We start from the raw sequence: 16,148 nt of genomic DNA on the forward strand, positions 1-16,148 counted from the left end.
CGTGATTTGGCGCTATATAAATAAACTTGAATTGAATAGAAGAAAACTCCCCAGTCACCACTAACTATCCTGTTTATTTATTGCAGATGGCTGCACTGATTATTTTTACATGATTTGTTCTGTAAAAGTTTGGCATTTTTGGTAGTCTACAGTTTTTTTTGTCAGTTTAAATTACAATTACAGAGGTAATTCTAAAATATTATGGATCATGATAAAGATCTATTGGAGGGGGGGGGGGGGGGGTTCAAAGGGGGCCTCGCACGGGGAGTAATTCCATGTAGAACCGCCACTGGTTGTACCTCACGTGTGTTGGTCTCTTATTATTATTATCAAGCATAAAACCTTCATGTGTAGAGATGAACACCGGCGATCTGATTTATGTGCAAGTGTCTTAAGAATTCATAGCTGGTCTGATCCTTAGCGTAACTACGTACTGTACGAGCAGGAGGACACTGACATGAGCAAAAAGCAGGGACTACGCACACGCTCGAAACAACAACACCAACAATAACAGCAAGAGCACCAACAACAACGTGAGAAGAGACGACACGCGGGTCAGGAAGTCCAGCGAACCACTGGCCTCCACTCGTACAGAGGAGAAACGGAGGCTACGACGAATCTGGAAAAATGAATCCTTTTGATATTTTAGAGGAGAGACGGACGCAAAGAGAGCGGTCTGTGTTTCAGTGTGCTTTTATAAATCCTCATCAGAGCGTGTCGTGTTTTTTCATCTCTCCGTCTACTTGCCTTTGAGACAATTAGTGTGCTTAGTTTCTTAAGACTGCACCCGAAAGTTTGTCTAAGCCAGCCTTTTTTGTGTTGAGATGAATTATTGTGCTTCTCGGTCCACGCAGCAGTCTGAGGCTGGGTGGAGGTAACGCGCTGGGCTGCAGAGGTCAGAGGTTGTGTGGGAGCAGCTTCCTCGCATCAGGAGAAGGAGCCAGAGCTACTGCACCAGATAAAGAGGACTCCCTCTTCAAGGCTACTCAGGAAGCACTTAACATGGGAGGGCCAGACGCTCAAACACGAGCTCCCCAAAGCGCCAGCATTTAGTCTTGGGAGCGCCGTCTTCTCACACACCTACATGTCATGAGGGATGGGTCAGGGGGAGGGGGGCTGGAGTGAGATCAGTCGAGCATTGCATCCAGTTTGTCTGCCAAGTCGTCAAACATGCTGCCGATGTCATCCAGGATAGAGACGGTTCCTTTTTGGCTGGAAAATTTTGAAAAAGAAAAATGGAATAATTAGCTTTTATTGAGGCTTCGATAAACATGCTGACAGAATCAATGAGTCAAGTGTGGAGGTGAGTTCCTCCACTGATGGAAAGCATCTTTAAGATTCAGTTTATGGGTGACATTCAATATTTTCACACACACACACACACACACCTGACAAACTCAGAAACATACAATAGAGTCGACTAATTGTAAAGATCAACAAAAAGTAATGATAAATCCCAAAATAATAATATAAATCATGATTTTTGTTTATTGTTTATACTTAAAAAACTCATGTTTTACAATTGTTTTCATTTTATAGGAGAATGACGTTTTACAAAGACCAGTAAAGTACATGAGAAATCATGTTTTTATTAGGTGTCATGGCTGCCATGGAGCTTCATAAAGAAAGTAAAAATCGATTAGACTATCTGGACAATGACTGTTTTCTTCATTTGAGTTTTTTAGTTTTAGGTAATGTAAAGGGGGAAACCTGGAAGTAAAGATGATTTTCTAGATTTTTGCCCCTCATCCAGACCTAATTTCTGAAATTTCATATTAGACTTGTTTATTTCAGAAAACAAAAAGATAATGTGATGTGTTTTATTTACCCGGACATCCTATGTAGAGGATTCTATTTGATTCTACTCTCTAGCATGACTTCATACTCACTCATTTGGCTTGTCCTCCTCCTTTATTTTGTGCTCTACAGCCTGCAGAGCTGCAGCCAAGGAGGCGCTGGTCTCCTCCAAACGATTCTGAATCTCTCCCTCTTTCTCCCCTTCCTCCACGTGACCCACCATCTCCTCCTTCGCTCCATCCCTCCTTAAAGGCTTCCTCGGGTTCTGCCTCCTTCTCTCTCCTCCCCTCCTCCTCTTCCTCCTCCACCTCCCTTCCTGCCAGGAGGTCAATAGTGAGGCCAGCGATGGAGGAGCGAGGAGGTTTGACGGGGTGAGGCGACGGAGTGGAGGGACTCTGAGCTGGAGACGGGGAAGTAGGAGGGAGTCCCGGAGACAGACAGGGGCCGGAGGGGGTGTCAAGAGCTGGAAGAGGGGCTACAGAGGAAGGCTTAGGGGCCGAGGTGGGACTGGCTGCAGCCGGGCTCATGGTAACTGGAGACGCTACAGCTTTGCCGGGTTTGGGAGCTGTCGGAGGCCCGCGAGGCTTCGGTGATACTGGAGGAGGAACGCGCTTTGGCTCTAGACAGAGAAAATGGCAGAAAATATTTTGAATTGAATTAAAACAAAACCAACTGGGTTATAGGTAGGGCCAGATTAACACTTTGTTGTACCCTGGGCAACAATATTAAAGGGCCCCATCATCACGACCCAAGGATCACCATAATATGGTCACATACAGAATATTTTACTGTAATATGCAGTAAATATACTCAATACTTGAATGCCTGACATCACGTAACCCGCTCAGGGTATGTTTATGTTTATGCTTATTTACTTAGCAGATGCTTTTATCCAAAGCGACTTACAATTTATAACCTATAGGGCATATTGTGATCTGTGGGAGAAACCGGAGTACCCGGAGGAAACCCACGCATGCATGGGGAGAACACGCAACTCCATGCAGAAAGGCCACAGCCGAGTTTCGAACCTGCGACCTCCGTGCTGCAAGGCAACAGTGCTAACAACTGCGCCACCATACAGCCCAACCTTTGACCCACCTCGTGTGGATTGACCAATGAGGAGAGGTTCTTAACTTGAGGCCCTCTCTTCATTGGTCAGTCTGCATGAGATTGACTCTCAACCGCTCTCAACTGACGTTCAAAGTCGTAGGCAGCGAAGCGTCTCTGTGCAGTGCAAAAGCTCGGGTGGACAGTTTGTTTATTATAGGGTGACCATATTTCCATTTCCAAAAAAGAGGACAGGGGATCTGTGCCTATGACGTCACACTATGGCAACGCCACACAAACCATGTTGGGACCCATTTTTTGTAAGAACTAAATTAATATCAGATTCTGCCAATAAAAGGGCTCTAAAACAATTCATGTGTAAATATTTAGCATATTTATTACAAAATGTCATTTTCTGCTGTAGTGCTGCAAAAAGGTTTTATTAATAAGAAATTATTATACCTTTTGTTTTACTACAGCATCGGTAAGCTTCCTGTGCACAGATTATTAAGGATGCTTGTTTCAGCTGTGAGATTAGACGATAGGATCAATGAAAAAATAAGTTGTCACACACTCCATGGAAACTTTCAGAGAATCCACAAATAGTGGCTTTCAAATGGTTTTGTTACTTTTTGCAAGTTTAGAAAAGCAGCAGATGAGACATCATGTCTGATAATTTAGTTCTATTTCGTCTAGTCTTAGCCCTTAAGCGAGCTGCTATTGGAAGGGTGATCTCAGCATCAGCCAATCATGAAGAGCTTAAATGTACGCCCACCACGTGGGCACCCCTTGTGGGTTATATAAGTGGAACGACCCCACTGTTCGCCTCCGTTTTCTCTTCACGCCAAGCTTAAGAGCTTCCTTTAAGAGCAATTATACAAGAAAAATCTACTCACCGACCATGTCCAGCGACGCCAGGATCTGCCCGGCCTGCCAGACGGGCTCCATCTCCAGCTGCGACCTGCACGCCAAGTGTAAGGTCTGTCTCGGGGCTCACCACGCTGGCCTGGCCTTGACCCCCAGGCCTCGTGCCCGTTTTGTACCGCTCTGCCCGTGGCTGAAAAGGTCCGCCGGGTCGAGTACTTCACCCCCACCACCGACGAGGAAATTCCGGTGGCTGGCATGTACTCGCTGGACAAAGCGTTACAGTTCTTCAACGTTGGCCAGGAGCCGGCTGGCTCCTACCGACTGGACGATGTCATCGACAGCAAGGAGTACGACGAAGCTGGCTGCCATAGCCCTTTTTCCCTCTGGTACGACACGGAGGTCGACCGCAAGGCTGGCTGCCATAGCTCTTCTTCCCTCCTGTACAACACGGAGGTCGACCGCGAGGCTGGCTGCCATAGCCCTTCTTCCCTCCTGTACAACACGGAGGTCGACCACGAGGCTGGCTGCCATAGCCCTTCTTCCTTCCTGTACAACACGGAGGTCGACGAGCCTCGTGAGGAGTACGACGAGGCTGGCTGCCGCAGCCATTATTCCCTCCTGTACAACAAGGAGGTCGACGAGCCTCGTGAGGAGCACGACGAGCTTGGCTGCCGTAGCCCCTTTTCCCTCCTGTACAACACGGAGGTCGACAAGCCTCGCTCAGCGGGTCCTTCTGCCCCAGTGGCTTCTCGCTCCTCCCTGCCAGCAGTTAGAGCACTGCTCCAGGAGCTGCCCACCATCATCTCCGCGGCTGCGGCCCGCAAGGGGCTAGCCGTTCCAGAACCGGCTCCGCCTGAGGCAGATGAATTGACGGGAATTTTTGGGGCGACGCAGACGCGCTGTCCAGACCCCGTCTGGCCACGCTTCCCCGCTGCCATGAGCTGCTGGTCCGCCGCCTTCTCCGAGCCTGCCGGGTTCAAGGCGCCAATTTCCACATATGTGCCCATTACCAAGGTTGAGGGCTTCTCCGACCTGGGCTGGCCATCCGTTCCCTCACTGGAGCCGGACTTGGCTTCGCTGTGTGGCGTCGAGGCCAAGAACCACCTTGTTGGACCGCGAGCAGTTCCCTCTTCTAAGCATGACCAGCTGCTGAGGCAGCTCGCCGATCGCACACACCAGTGCGCCTTCCAGACCGGCGCTGCAGGAAATAACATCGCCTTCTCGCCTTTGGCGTTCCCAAAATGGTGGAGGAGGTTGACGCTCCTGTCGAGTCAGAAACCATCATTACTAAAACTGCTGATGCCATCCTCAATCTGTGCGTGGCTGTACTCACCGGTTCTCCTCGCATTGCTGCCTGGCAGACCCTTATCCAGCGGGCCTTGTGGCTCAAGGCCCTGCCCTCCATTCCTGAACACCTGCACAGGGAGATGCTGGAAGGCCCCATCACCTCTGACGTTCTGTTTGGTCCCCATCTTACGAGCGTCATCGAGAGGGCTCAGACGGCGGCTGAACTTTCAGCCACGGTGCGAGACCTGGTCCACTCTTGGTCAGCCTCGCACTCCGGCCGTTCCCCCAGAGGATGGGACGAACGGCGAGGAAACTCCAGGCGCCCAGCTGCATGGCCAGCCCCGCAGAGCCGGCCTCCCACTGAGGCGGGACCAGGGAGTTGGCGGCCAATGGTTCCGAATGAGCCAGCAGACACAGCCTTGGCAGTCTCAGTCACAGGAATCTCGCCGAAAACAACCACGAAAATGACTCGTTGGAGGAATGTGTGTATTTATGACTAATGTTAACTCTGTGAATGATTTTGGTTTTGAAATAAAACCCAAAAAACGTCACATCGAGAGCACAGTCCTACAGTCCTCTGCAGAACCCTCTGCCGAATCCTCACACATGATGTTCCCCGCACCAAGCACTGCAGCACATCTGCATGTTCACACAGTCTGACTCGGTCATGTTACACGGCTTGCTGTAAGGGTGCGCTCCATTTGCGCAATGGCCCCAGCCTACGGCCGGGCCCGACTCATCCCGCTTCCCCCACAGCGTTGGGTGGGACGGGATGTCATGGTGCTGTCGCGACCAGGCGCAAAGCGCGCATGTTGCGCGGCTCCATCCGCTGGCACTTTGTCGTTCCCATGCACGGGCCCGGCTCCCACTCGTCCTTCATCCTTGGACTCCACGCTCTGCGGTGCGGATCAGCCTCTTCCAGCTGTTTCACACTCGCCCTTTCGAGCACAGCCCTCCATGGGTCGCTCCCAGTTCTCTGGTACAAGCGACGGCGGTAAGGGCGCGAACCCAATCCTCACGTGACCTCGAGCACACGTCCGCTGTCGAAACGCGCGCACGAATGCCTCCCTTTCGGCTACTCGCTAGCCCAGCGCACTTTCTCCAAATGTCTGGAGACCGCGCTGCAGCCACTGCGCACGGCGGGAACGAGGGTTTTATTTTACCGGGACGATCTGCTCCGATGCGCCTGGTCCGAGGACGAGGCGTCAGAGCAAACCAGGAAATTAACAGAGCATCTGTCAACCCTGAGGTTTTCTATAAACTGGGGGAAGAACTCCATCCTTCCATCCCAGTCGATTGTGTTTCTCGGGGTGGAGCTGAACGCCTCCCTAATGAGAGCACGTTTGTCGCCCGTGAGAGCGGCAGATCTCACCACGGTGATCTCCCGCGTGCAACCCCGCAAGATCGTGAGAGCCCTGTTAGTCATGAGACTTCTGGGCATGATGGCTGCAGCCCACTCGGCGGTGCTACTAGGGTTGTTGCGCTCGAGGCGCCTGCAACGCTTATCCGCCTCCGGGTACACCCGATACGTCAGAAGAGACGTATGTTGAGGGTTCCCCCCTCAGTGGGCGGGGGCCTCGCTCACTGGGGGAACCCCTGCATCCTCTCACACGGGGTCCCCATCGGAAGTCCTACGTCACACGTATCTGTGTTTACGGATGCGTCACTGTCTGGGGTGGGGGGCACGTGCTTGTCCCATACGGCGGCAGATCGCTGGCCCTCCCACACGCACGAGCACATAAATGTGTTGGAGCTTATGACAGTGAGGAATACACTCAGACACTTTGCTGCCCTTCTCGATGGCCGTCATGTCGAAGTTCACACAGACAGCCAGGTGGCGACAGCCTACATACATCGCCAAAGGGGAGTTCGATCCCTCCCACTATTGCGCGTAGCCACAGGTTTACTGTGTTGGGCACATGTCCACCTGCTGTGCCACCTACATTCTGGGGATCCTGAATGTAGCGGCAGACATCCTGTCGAGAGGGGTCCCCGCGACTCCGACTGGCGTCTGCATTCCGCACATCTGGATAAAGTTCGGGGAACTGTCTGTGGAGCTGTTCACGGCTCGCGAAAACGCTCAGTGTCGCCTGTGGTTTTCCCTGAGTCCCCGGGACCAACCCCCGTTTGGGGCGAACGCCTTCTCACACCAGCCCTGGCCTCGAACGCTCCTGTATGCGTTTCCACCAGTTCCTCTGATTCCCCGTCTCCTGGACCGAGTTTGGTCAGAACAGCTCTCGGTAATTCTGGTGGCTCCCAGACGCCTGTCTGCGTCATGGTTTCCGGACCTGCAAGCGCTACTGTCCGGCTCCCCGTGGAGACTCCCGCGAAGGGAGGACGCCCCTCCCCAGGCGGATGGGATAATCAAACATCCTCCAGAAATAGGCCAACGGCTGTAAGTCTGGCCGCTGAGCGGTCACGCTTAGGGGTTTGTTTCTGGGCTGCCGCATGATGTGGTCACCACGATTCAGAGTGCGCGGGTGCACCATCACATCTTATGCTGCTAAATGGGCAGCTTTCCAGAAATGGTGCACAGAGCGGAATTTTCAAGCGCCCTCCTGCCAGCTGGCGGATGTCCTATCGTTTCTACAGATACTGATGGACAGGGGCCTCGCATTCAGCACTATTAAAACATGCTGCAGCTATCTCATCCTGTCACCAGGATTTTGGTGATGGGTCTGTTTTCAGTCATCCCCTCACAAAACGTTTTCTAAAAGGTGTCAGAAGGCCTGTGTCCCGCCCGCTAGTTCCCCAGTGGGATCTAACGGTGGTTCTGCGTGGCTTATTTGAAGCCCCATTTGAACCCTTGGACCAGGTCTCACTCAAGTTCCTGTCACAACTGCCTTGCTGCTGGCACTGGCATCAGTCAAGAGAGCGAGCGACCTAACTCGCCCTCTCAGTGGCTCCCGCATGCCTCAGAATCCGGGAAGATGGAGGGTCTGCTGTTTTATGCCCCAGCCTTTGTGCCCAAAAACATTAATACTTCCTTCAAATCCAGGTCAATTTTCATTGGCTGAACTTTTTCCTCCTCCCCATAATTCTGATGAGGAGGCGACTTCCCATCTTCTCTGCCCGGTGCACGCGCTCGCATGATATGTGTCACGCACTTCAGGGATTCGCCGCTCACAAAGCATGTTTGTGCGCTACAGGGAGTCTTCCCTTGGGCACGCGCTGTTGGCCCAGTGCCTTTGACTCTGACTATGTGACGCCATTTCACGCTTACACATCAGCAGGGCGGGATCCCCCTGAGACACTCAGGGCTCACTCAGCCAGAGGGATTTCCTCTTCTATGGCGCCCCACAGTGGTGTGTCAATGGAAGTCATTTGTCAGGCTGCTTCATGGGCTTCACCCTGTTCCTTTACTTGTTATTATTTATGAGATGTGTCTTCAGGATCCATCACTCGTTCAGTGCTTGGACCTCAGCAGGCTGAATGAATGCATTATGGCACCACATCAGCCTTACTTGAATGAATTTCATCCTCTTGTGGATGATATTTTTTAGTGGGGGCCTCACTCTTATCTCTGGCTGCGTCAGCCTTTTAAGCCCTGGGCTGAGGCTGAGCGACCCTCACTAAAAGGAGACTTGTTGGGTGTGTCCATTGGTTGAGCTAACCAGTGTGGCGTAAACCCATCCAGCTGCGCATTATTCCAATAGCAGCTCGCTTAAGGGCTAAGACTAGACGAAATAGAACATTGGTTACGTATTGTAACCCCAGATTCTATGAGTCTAGTTGCAGCCCTTAAGCCACTGGCCCCACTGGTTCTGTTAGGACTAAGAGCCATCGGAGGCAAACAGTGGGGTCGTTCCACTTATATAACCCACAAGGGGTGCCCACGTGGTGGGCGTACATTTAAGCTCTTCATGATTGGCTGATGCTGAGATCACCCTTCCAATAGCAGCTCGCTTAAGGGCTGCGACTAGACTCATAGAATCTGGGGTTACAATACGTAACCAACGTTTTTCATCTGATGATATTAGAACATGTCAGTGATGTCTGAGGAGCTTTTACAAACACTGTATAACTAATACTCCTGGAGAGGGTATGAATTACAGAGGCTTCTGGGGAGCCCAGTTATTGGGGGGGGGGGGGTGTCATTTTGCCTTGGCCCCCAAAATGTCTTGAAACAGCCCTGGGTGTGTGACTGAGTTTTGAAGGTGATCTGAGCTGTATCAGATGTATAAATGTGACATGTGTATAACTTATTGCTTTATACAGGTAAAAACGTGTAGTGGAGATAAATCTACCTACATTTTACTTTTTGTTTTGTTTTCTTGTTTTTATTGAACTATTTTCCTGTCCTGTCTGTCTCTCATCTTCCTGCATCTCCTCTAAACTCTCCAGAAAAACTGCTGCCTGGATTCTTACTTTTTCACCTTATCACTGTAAACCCGAATAAGTTGACTGAACTTAAAATTTTTGAGGTAATCAGTTTCCACAAAAGTTTTAAGTAGACAAACCATATGTTTTATGGTTGTACTCAAAATTTGTATTTATTGTTAACTTAAAATTTTCAGATAATATTCTATATTTAAATAATTAAGATAAACTTAAAACTTATATATTTTAATTTTAACATTTTTGTGTTACTTGTAGTTAAATTATTTGATGCAACAGAATGTAATTATATTACAACCTAAACTCAAGTAATATGATTATTAACTAATTAAATTACCTTTCTTTTTTAATTGTGTGTGGACCACTCAAAAAAAGTATATGGCGATTCACTTAACATTTTGTTTATTAACATTTTTATGGACTTGTGAAAAACATCACATAAATGTTTTTTTTTATAAAACCATCAACATGGAACCACTGACATGGACTGGAGCACAAGTGAGCGTACAAAATGCTGCTAATAACATTTAATAACATTTTTATAAAATCATAAAAGAACATCAGTCCTAAAAGTCATCTTTCTTCTAATATATAAAAATGAAAAACAAAAGGTCAAACACAAAAGAGATTTTTTTAAATAAACAAAAATTAAATAAAATAAATATTTTTTAACAGGTTCAAATAATGTTTATCGGCACCCAAATAACCTTGTATAAAAAAATGAGGTAAACTGATGGGAATTACATCCACCCAAAGCCTGTAGAAAACTTAAAAGTGCTTTAAATAAAATACTTCAAAGAAGGTGCTCAGTAACAGTGTGCCTGTCCTAACAACCAGTTGCCTTGCATATCTTTCATAACTACTTACTCTGTAACAAATCATTTCTAAGAGCATGAAGGCTGGGTTTCAGTGGTTTGCCATCATCAAGCCCCATGAAGACTTTCTGGACAAAGGTGAATGTGTGAACTAGTTTCCTGGGGTAGTCCAAATGCAGAGCATAGATCAAGCCAAACAATAAGGCATATGCATCAGCAAATCTGGCAATATCACGGATCACCAAGTCGCCTTCCACCACAACAGCCATGCTTGAAGGACTGAAATGGACTGGACTGGTCTCAGCAGAGCCGTCAGCAACCACTGTGAGAAGGGCAACTGGAGTGTCAGTCAGGTTCGTCTCATCCAGCGTGCCCGCCTGGAATAAACACAGTATCAATAAGTAAGGTTGACTTGAAGGGCCGTGACAAGCATTATTTGTAATCTAGCAAAATGTTCTGCAGTCTTGTGGGTAACACGTTAGTGACACATCAAGAGTCCTCTATTTACTATTCTTTTAGAAAATGTGTAAATTAATTAATTAGATTTGTGTGTTTATAGCAACTAGGGTTGGGTATCGAGCGGGAGACGAAGGCGGGCAAAACAGGAAAGGAATCTAGTAGCGGACGGACATTGTTCCGGGTCTTCGGTAATTGGCGGAGATGTTAGTGAAGGCGGAGAAGAGGGCGAACTAGAGGAAAAACAGGCAGATTCCTCCTCTATTTACAAACTCCTGGGGATGCAACAAGTGGGCATGGTGCGTCGACTACTGGATCTGACGTCAACGAATTTTTAGAATCAAGCCGTCGACGTCATCAACGCTTTGCTACAAATCTACCAACAGGTATGGTTTTGTTGGTGCGTTAACGCAAAACTGCAGTAAAACATAAGTCGGAGAAACAGGATGCCAACTCATCACATGAAAAAGAGAACATCAAAAAGAATGTGAGAAAGAAACAAAACGAAGACACAGGAGAGCAACAAAACAGGAAGCAGAAAGTTTGTGCCCCTGCCCCGCGAAATAGGAAAATGAGCGCCGACCAGAATTAACGAGTAGCGTTTAGACTACCGCGTTCTTGCTTCAAATTTAAGGAAGTACCTGGCTGATGCAGAGTTGATGAACTTTTCATGGACAAGTGTTTAAAATATAAATATATGAAAACACATCATGACATGAGAATAATACTTGTAAAACAACGTGTTTTAGCTCTGCTTGTCAGCTACAGAAGAACATTTATAAACATAAGACGTACAGTCGCCATCTTAAAAAAACGGGGCGACGGAATTCTGGTGTAATATGCATGTTCACTACAGTGGACGGTACCGCGGTATGCGTGCGTCTTCCATGGTGAAATATCCATCAGAAGAACGCATCACATTTGTCCCTGTCCTCGTCTTGAATTAAATAAACGTTAATTTTACCAGGTAAAAACACATTCGCTGTAAACCTGAGGGTTGCTAGTCCGTTTGATTGATAGCTGTAGTTCATCTCCGTCCTCAGTCTCAATCAACGTTATTTGAAAAAAAAAATAAAGAAATGAGTTGACTTTACATCCTTCTGTTAGTGCAGCTGGCCACGTAGCAAGTTGTTACCATTTTACTGTGAAACCAAGTAAATAAAAGCGATAAAGGGCTACAACGGGCTTGTTTTGACTAGCTTCACTGGAATTTTGACGTGTAAACGGTCTTTTTGCCGACCATCATGGAGAACGGGGCAGTCTCGTGCAAAGGGTCAATAGCGAAATCAGGGTTTCTGTGTGTGCGCAATCTATTTGGGTTTGCCTCCTCCCACCCCCACTTGTGACACACACACCCTAATTTGAACCCAGGTTTGATCCCCCCCAACACACAAGTCTAATGCAATGTTTGTTAAAGCAATTGTGAAGCTGCTTTGTAATAAAACCATATAAAATAATCCATGGTATGTTATCTCACTGGTAGAATTTAAGTAATGCAAGAGACACTTACATCACATGTCTTAAAGAATTCTGGGTCTTCCTCCCGCAGGTATACTGGAAGGGCACGTAGCACTGCAGTCCGTTTCACATCGACATCAGGTGCTTCCTATAAAGGGAAAAGAAAATAAGAGTTAATTTAACACTAAGTTTACAGGTGTCATTGCCTGGGAATAATACATGTTTATGACACATTAGGCTCTGCATAATTTTGGAGACATTTATTTTGAGACACAACCTGTCTCTCATGACAAAGAGCTTGTTTCTTACTCATTTGACAAAAATCCTAAACATTTTTTTTCAGGGTTATCTAGACTAACACTTTTGTTTTTGCTCCCATTTTTTAGGCCTGTTGGATATACTGCCAAGTTCTCTGAAACGCCTTTAAAGACGGCTTATGGTAGAGAGATGAACATTCCTTTCATGGGCAACAGCTCTGGTAGACATTCCTGCAGTCAGCATGCCAATTGCACGCTCCCTCAAAGGTTGCAACATCTGTGGCATTGTGCTGTTTGATCAAACTGCACATTTTAGGGTGGCCTTTTATTGTGGGCAGTCTAAGGCACACCTGTACATTATTCATGCTGTCTAATCAGCCCCCTGATATGCCACACCTGTGAGGTGGGATGGTTTATCTTGGTAAAGGATAAGTGCTCACTAACACACATGTAGACAGATTTCAGAACAGTATTTGAAAGTCATGGGTGTTTTGTGAATGTGGACAAAGTTTCAGATGTTTGAGTTCAGCTCATGAATAATGGGAGCAAAAACAAAAGTGTTGCATTTATATTTGTCTTTGGTGTATATAGAAAACAGATGTTCCCAGCAATTAACAGTAGCCCATAGGCAGTCTAAAAACAAGCAAAATTGAGTGATTAACATAGAAACTTTTTACATTTGTGGTAGCAATTTTATCTTTATCAATATTCACCTGATGATCATAATGATTCAGAATGTTTCGCAGAGCCTCCGATATCTTGCCAGTGCATGTGGCCTTCTGTCTGTATAGAGCCATAAGTCGTGGTGTGTGTCTGTCAAGTTCAGCATAGAACTGTTTCTGCAGGTTGATGTTTGTGACTCGGTGGAACTCCGCACAAACCTAAAAATACAGGAACATGAAAACATCCAATATAAAGCAAAATTACTGGCCAAATTGAGAAATCTTATATTTAAAGAGGGATTTCCAAATTTGTGCCCAGTTTTATCTTAATGCTGTCATTTTAACATTTGTTTTTCAATTTGAACTTAACCTTTCCAACACAACTGTATCACAAATCTGAAATAAATTTTTTGGCATCATGAGCCTAATGAATGTAAGAAAACTTCTCTTTAATTCAAGAGAACATCAGTTCCTACATTATAGACTCAGCAAGTTTTATCTGTGGTTGCCTGTCTACTTAAAGCCGGGCATACACTGTGCGACTTTTTCACTTTTTTGAGCTGATTTTCCACTCGTGCGACAATCCACAAGATCGGGGCGAGTTTTGCGCCGAGTGTCGTGTAGTATACAGGGGGTTACAAGAGGCAATTAACACCACATGACCAGCTATCGAGAGCTCGCACAAACTTCTGGCGTGTTTAATATTTTGCTCGTCCCTCGTGAGGGTATCGCACTTTTGAAGCGGCGCTGCGAGCAGCTGCGACGCAAAAAGTATCAGAACCGCTCACGACGCATACGCAATCCTGCATCAACACCGCTCGCCCGCTATTTCCCTAATAACACACTTTGTTCATTTTAATTTCTACACGTTTTTTACTCACAAAGACTGTCAAGAAAGAGTGTTTGTCGTGTTCATGTCAAATTAAACTGATCACAAAACACAGATTTACTTTCTTTATTTCATTTTACTCATCCAGCCCCCATAAATCCCTGTGTGTCCTGCAGCACTCCCGAAGGACAACAGGCAAAACAAGACAAAAAAGTCTCACGTGTTGAGTAAAAACTGCTATTTTTAGCATATTTTAGGGCCGACGTGTTGCTACCAGACGTGCAGTGTGAGCAGTCAGATCGCATCCAAGAACTGGGTCGTGCAGTGTGAGCACATGACTCGTGAGATCTGCCCTGCGAGGAAGTCGTACAGTTTGAGCTGAAGCTGAGTGCTACGAGTGAAAAAGTGGCACAGTGTACGCCCGGCTTAACTCATTCACTGTCATTGATGACTAAAGTCGTCATTTTAGATCCCACCGTTCACTGCCAATGAAGACTTAAGTCGCCATTTGAATGTTTTTACTGTGTGGGCATTGGAATGAGCCCCCGCATCGTGACTGAACCTCTCACCTCTAAAGCCGATCTTCATCCGCATATATCACACATGACGTGATCAGGAAGTAGAAAATCCATGTGTTAGATCGTTTTGGGTGGCTGCTGTAAAAAAACTGTGAGGTGCGAACCGGAAAAGCTTCTGCCGATCACAATTCAACAACGGATTATGAAAGAACGGATAATGCTCGAAATGCGCAGATTCTTCATGCTTTAAGGTGAGTCTCCACTTTGTTTTGGTTGTTTTGGCGTCAACATCCTAGCACACAACGTTCTGTGACTCTTAAAAAAACTATAAAATTGGTGAGAAACACTGGCAGCGAAAGGGATTTACCGATCAGGAAACGGCTGGCAGCGAATGAGTTAATGTTGAAGCACCACAACTAATAGGGTGCTTAGTTGTAGCGCTTTAAGATATTTTTTCTACCTATTTGAACAATGTTTATAAGAAGTACTTTGTTTAACATGTTAAATAAATAAATCTGAATCTGAAGATCTGCTGAACTTGCATTGTTTCAAGTTAAATTGAATAAGAAAAAAAAATCAGTGCAACACCAACCTGTGAGTGAAATCGCAGAGCTGGCCATTTCTCTAAGAAGTCCTTCACCGTTGGGTTTTCTTGAACGATCTCATGGCGACGCAGTGCAAAGGTTGTTTGCATCAGTTTTTCAATCATTACTTTGTTGGGCTCGGTCTTCTCAACCTCATTTTTTATCTGGACTCTCAATTCCTCCAGACTGGCCTTATCTTCTCCTCTTGGAAAGTTTGGGAGGTAGTTTACCTCAGCTTTTCGTGCTCTTTTTATGTTGGAGTGGGGATACTCTCCTTCTGGGTTGTTGATACTCCTTCTACCAGCATTCACGGACACCTCCGCGCATCCGGCTCTGGCTAGCTTGGTGCGGTAATTTCCCATCTTAAATTTTAAACTGGTCTTCCAACCATAACTTCCAGGCTCATTAAGACATGGATGAGTGGTAACAAGAGCTTTTGCTGCCAAACACACATCTCTGTCACTCGGATAGGCTTTGAAGGTGTGCATCACTGAAGCCATGGTCTCCAAGATGTTGTGCTTTTGGGCTCGTGTCAATTTCAGTTGCTTTCCAGACATCTCGTAGGCTTTATTTCCCTTCTCAAGGACATGTTCGACTTCGTAAGAAAAGGTAGGTACTGGGAAAGTGTCAGGCCAACACTTCAGATGCTGAGCTAAAGGCACATGAGGAAGGATGTCTGTGTCAGAACTTGCACAAGAACTGGCATCACTTTCGGATCGCACTATTTTTAATGTGCTCTTCTCTAGTAGCTCTTGAATATCATGTAGACAGGTAAGTTGCCCATCAAAGTCAGGGTCTTCGTATTGTAAGGTAAACTCAAAGTCCAGCCTTGGGTTGAGCTTCTCCCGGAGTATGGTGATTAGTTCTTCCACTGACTCAGGCCGCTTAGTTAGAGAAACCTTCACAACAACATCTGTAGTGCTGTAAACTCTCAGCAGGAATTTCTGAGATGCTGCCATCATCCTGTGTATAAAGCAAGGAATGGAGATGATTAAAAAATACTACAATGGTCTCAACACATATAAAAACAATGAACATCATACCATTAACCTTTTTTATGAGTCATTTTATGGCAGAGTGGTACTCAGAATTGGCATCTGAGTACCAAGCAATAGCCCAAAAGATTTACTGTCACAAGTGGAGCAGTACCTCTTGTGGTAATGCATACACATAGCCTTTACAAGGTCTGATAATTGTATACTCAGCAATCATTACAGCTGTCAAAAATGGGGG

The 16,148-nt window shown here is 46.6% G+C and overlaps 2 protein-coding genes across 2 annotated transcripts; both read right to left on the bottom strand.

The window, feature by feature from the left end:
- Positions 1-1,143: 1,143 nt before the first annotated feature.
- On the bottom strand, positions 1,144-4,515 carry LOC129161923 (uncharacterized). Its single transcript, XM_070550107.1, has 3 exons — positions 3,741-4,515; positions 1,890-2,416; positions 1,144-1,212 (listed from the first exon to the last, which is right to left on the bottom strand). Exons 1-2 carry the CDS (start codon positions 3,790-3,792, stop codon positions 1,890-1,892), a joined length of 579 nt encoding a protein of 192 aa, XP_070406208.1. The 5' UTR covers positions 3,793-4,515; the 3' UTR covers positions 1,144-1,212.
- Positions 4,516-9,502: 4,987 nt separating this feature from the next.
- LOC139069590 (uncharacterized) lies at positions 9,503-16,141 on the bottom strand. The gene is made up of 4 exons (XM_070550097.1): positions 14,924-16,141; positions 13,036-13,203; positions 12,118-12,213; positions 9,503-10,528 (listed from the first exon to the last, which is right to left on the bottom strand). The coding sequence occupies exons 1-4, from the start codon at positions 15,875-15,877 to the stop codon at positions 10,196-10,198; spliced, it is 1,551 nt and encodes a 516-aa protein (XP_070406198.1). The 5' UTR covers positions 15,878-16,141; the 3' UTR covers positions 9,503-10,195.
- Between the last annotated feature and the right edge of the window lie 7 nt (positions 16,142-16,148).

The sequence above is a fragment of the Nothobranchius furzeri genome, chromosome 4 (genome assembly GCF_043380555.1).
Source record: "Nothobranchius furzeri strain GRZ-AD chromosome 4, NfurGRZ-RIMD1, whole genome shotgun sequence".
Taxonomy (NCBI): domain Eukaryota; kingdom Metazoa; phylum Chordata; class Actinopteri; order Cyprinodontiformes; family Nothobranchiidae; genus Nothobranchius; species Nothobranchius furzeri.

Bases quoted from the DNA above. Each gene is read 5' to 3' on its own strand.
- LOC129161923 (XM_070550107.1), bottom strand. From the start codon at position 3,792: ATGGAGCCCGTCTGGCAGGCCGGGCAGATCCTGGCGTCGCTGGACATG. The intron at 2,417-3,740 runs GTGAGTAGATTT...TTCTCTGTCTAG, and splicing joins GGCGTCGCTGGACATGGTCG to AGCCAAAGCGCGTTCCTCCT.
- LOC139069590 (XM_070550097.1), bottom strand. From the start codon at position 15,877: ATGATGGCAGCATCTCAGAAATTCCTGCTGAGAGTTTACAGCACTACA. The intron at 12,214-13,035 runs GTGAATATTGAT...TTCCCTTTATAG, and splicing joins TGAATCATTATGATCATCAG to GAAGCACCTGATGTCGATGT. The intron at 10,529-12,117 runs GTAAGTGTCTCT...TGTTTATTCCAG, and splicing joins AATTCTTTAAGACATGTGAT to GCGGGCACGCTGGATGAGAC.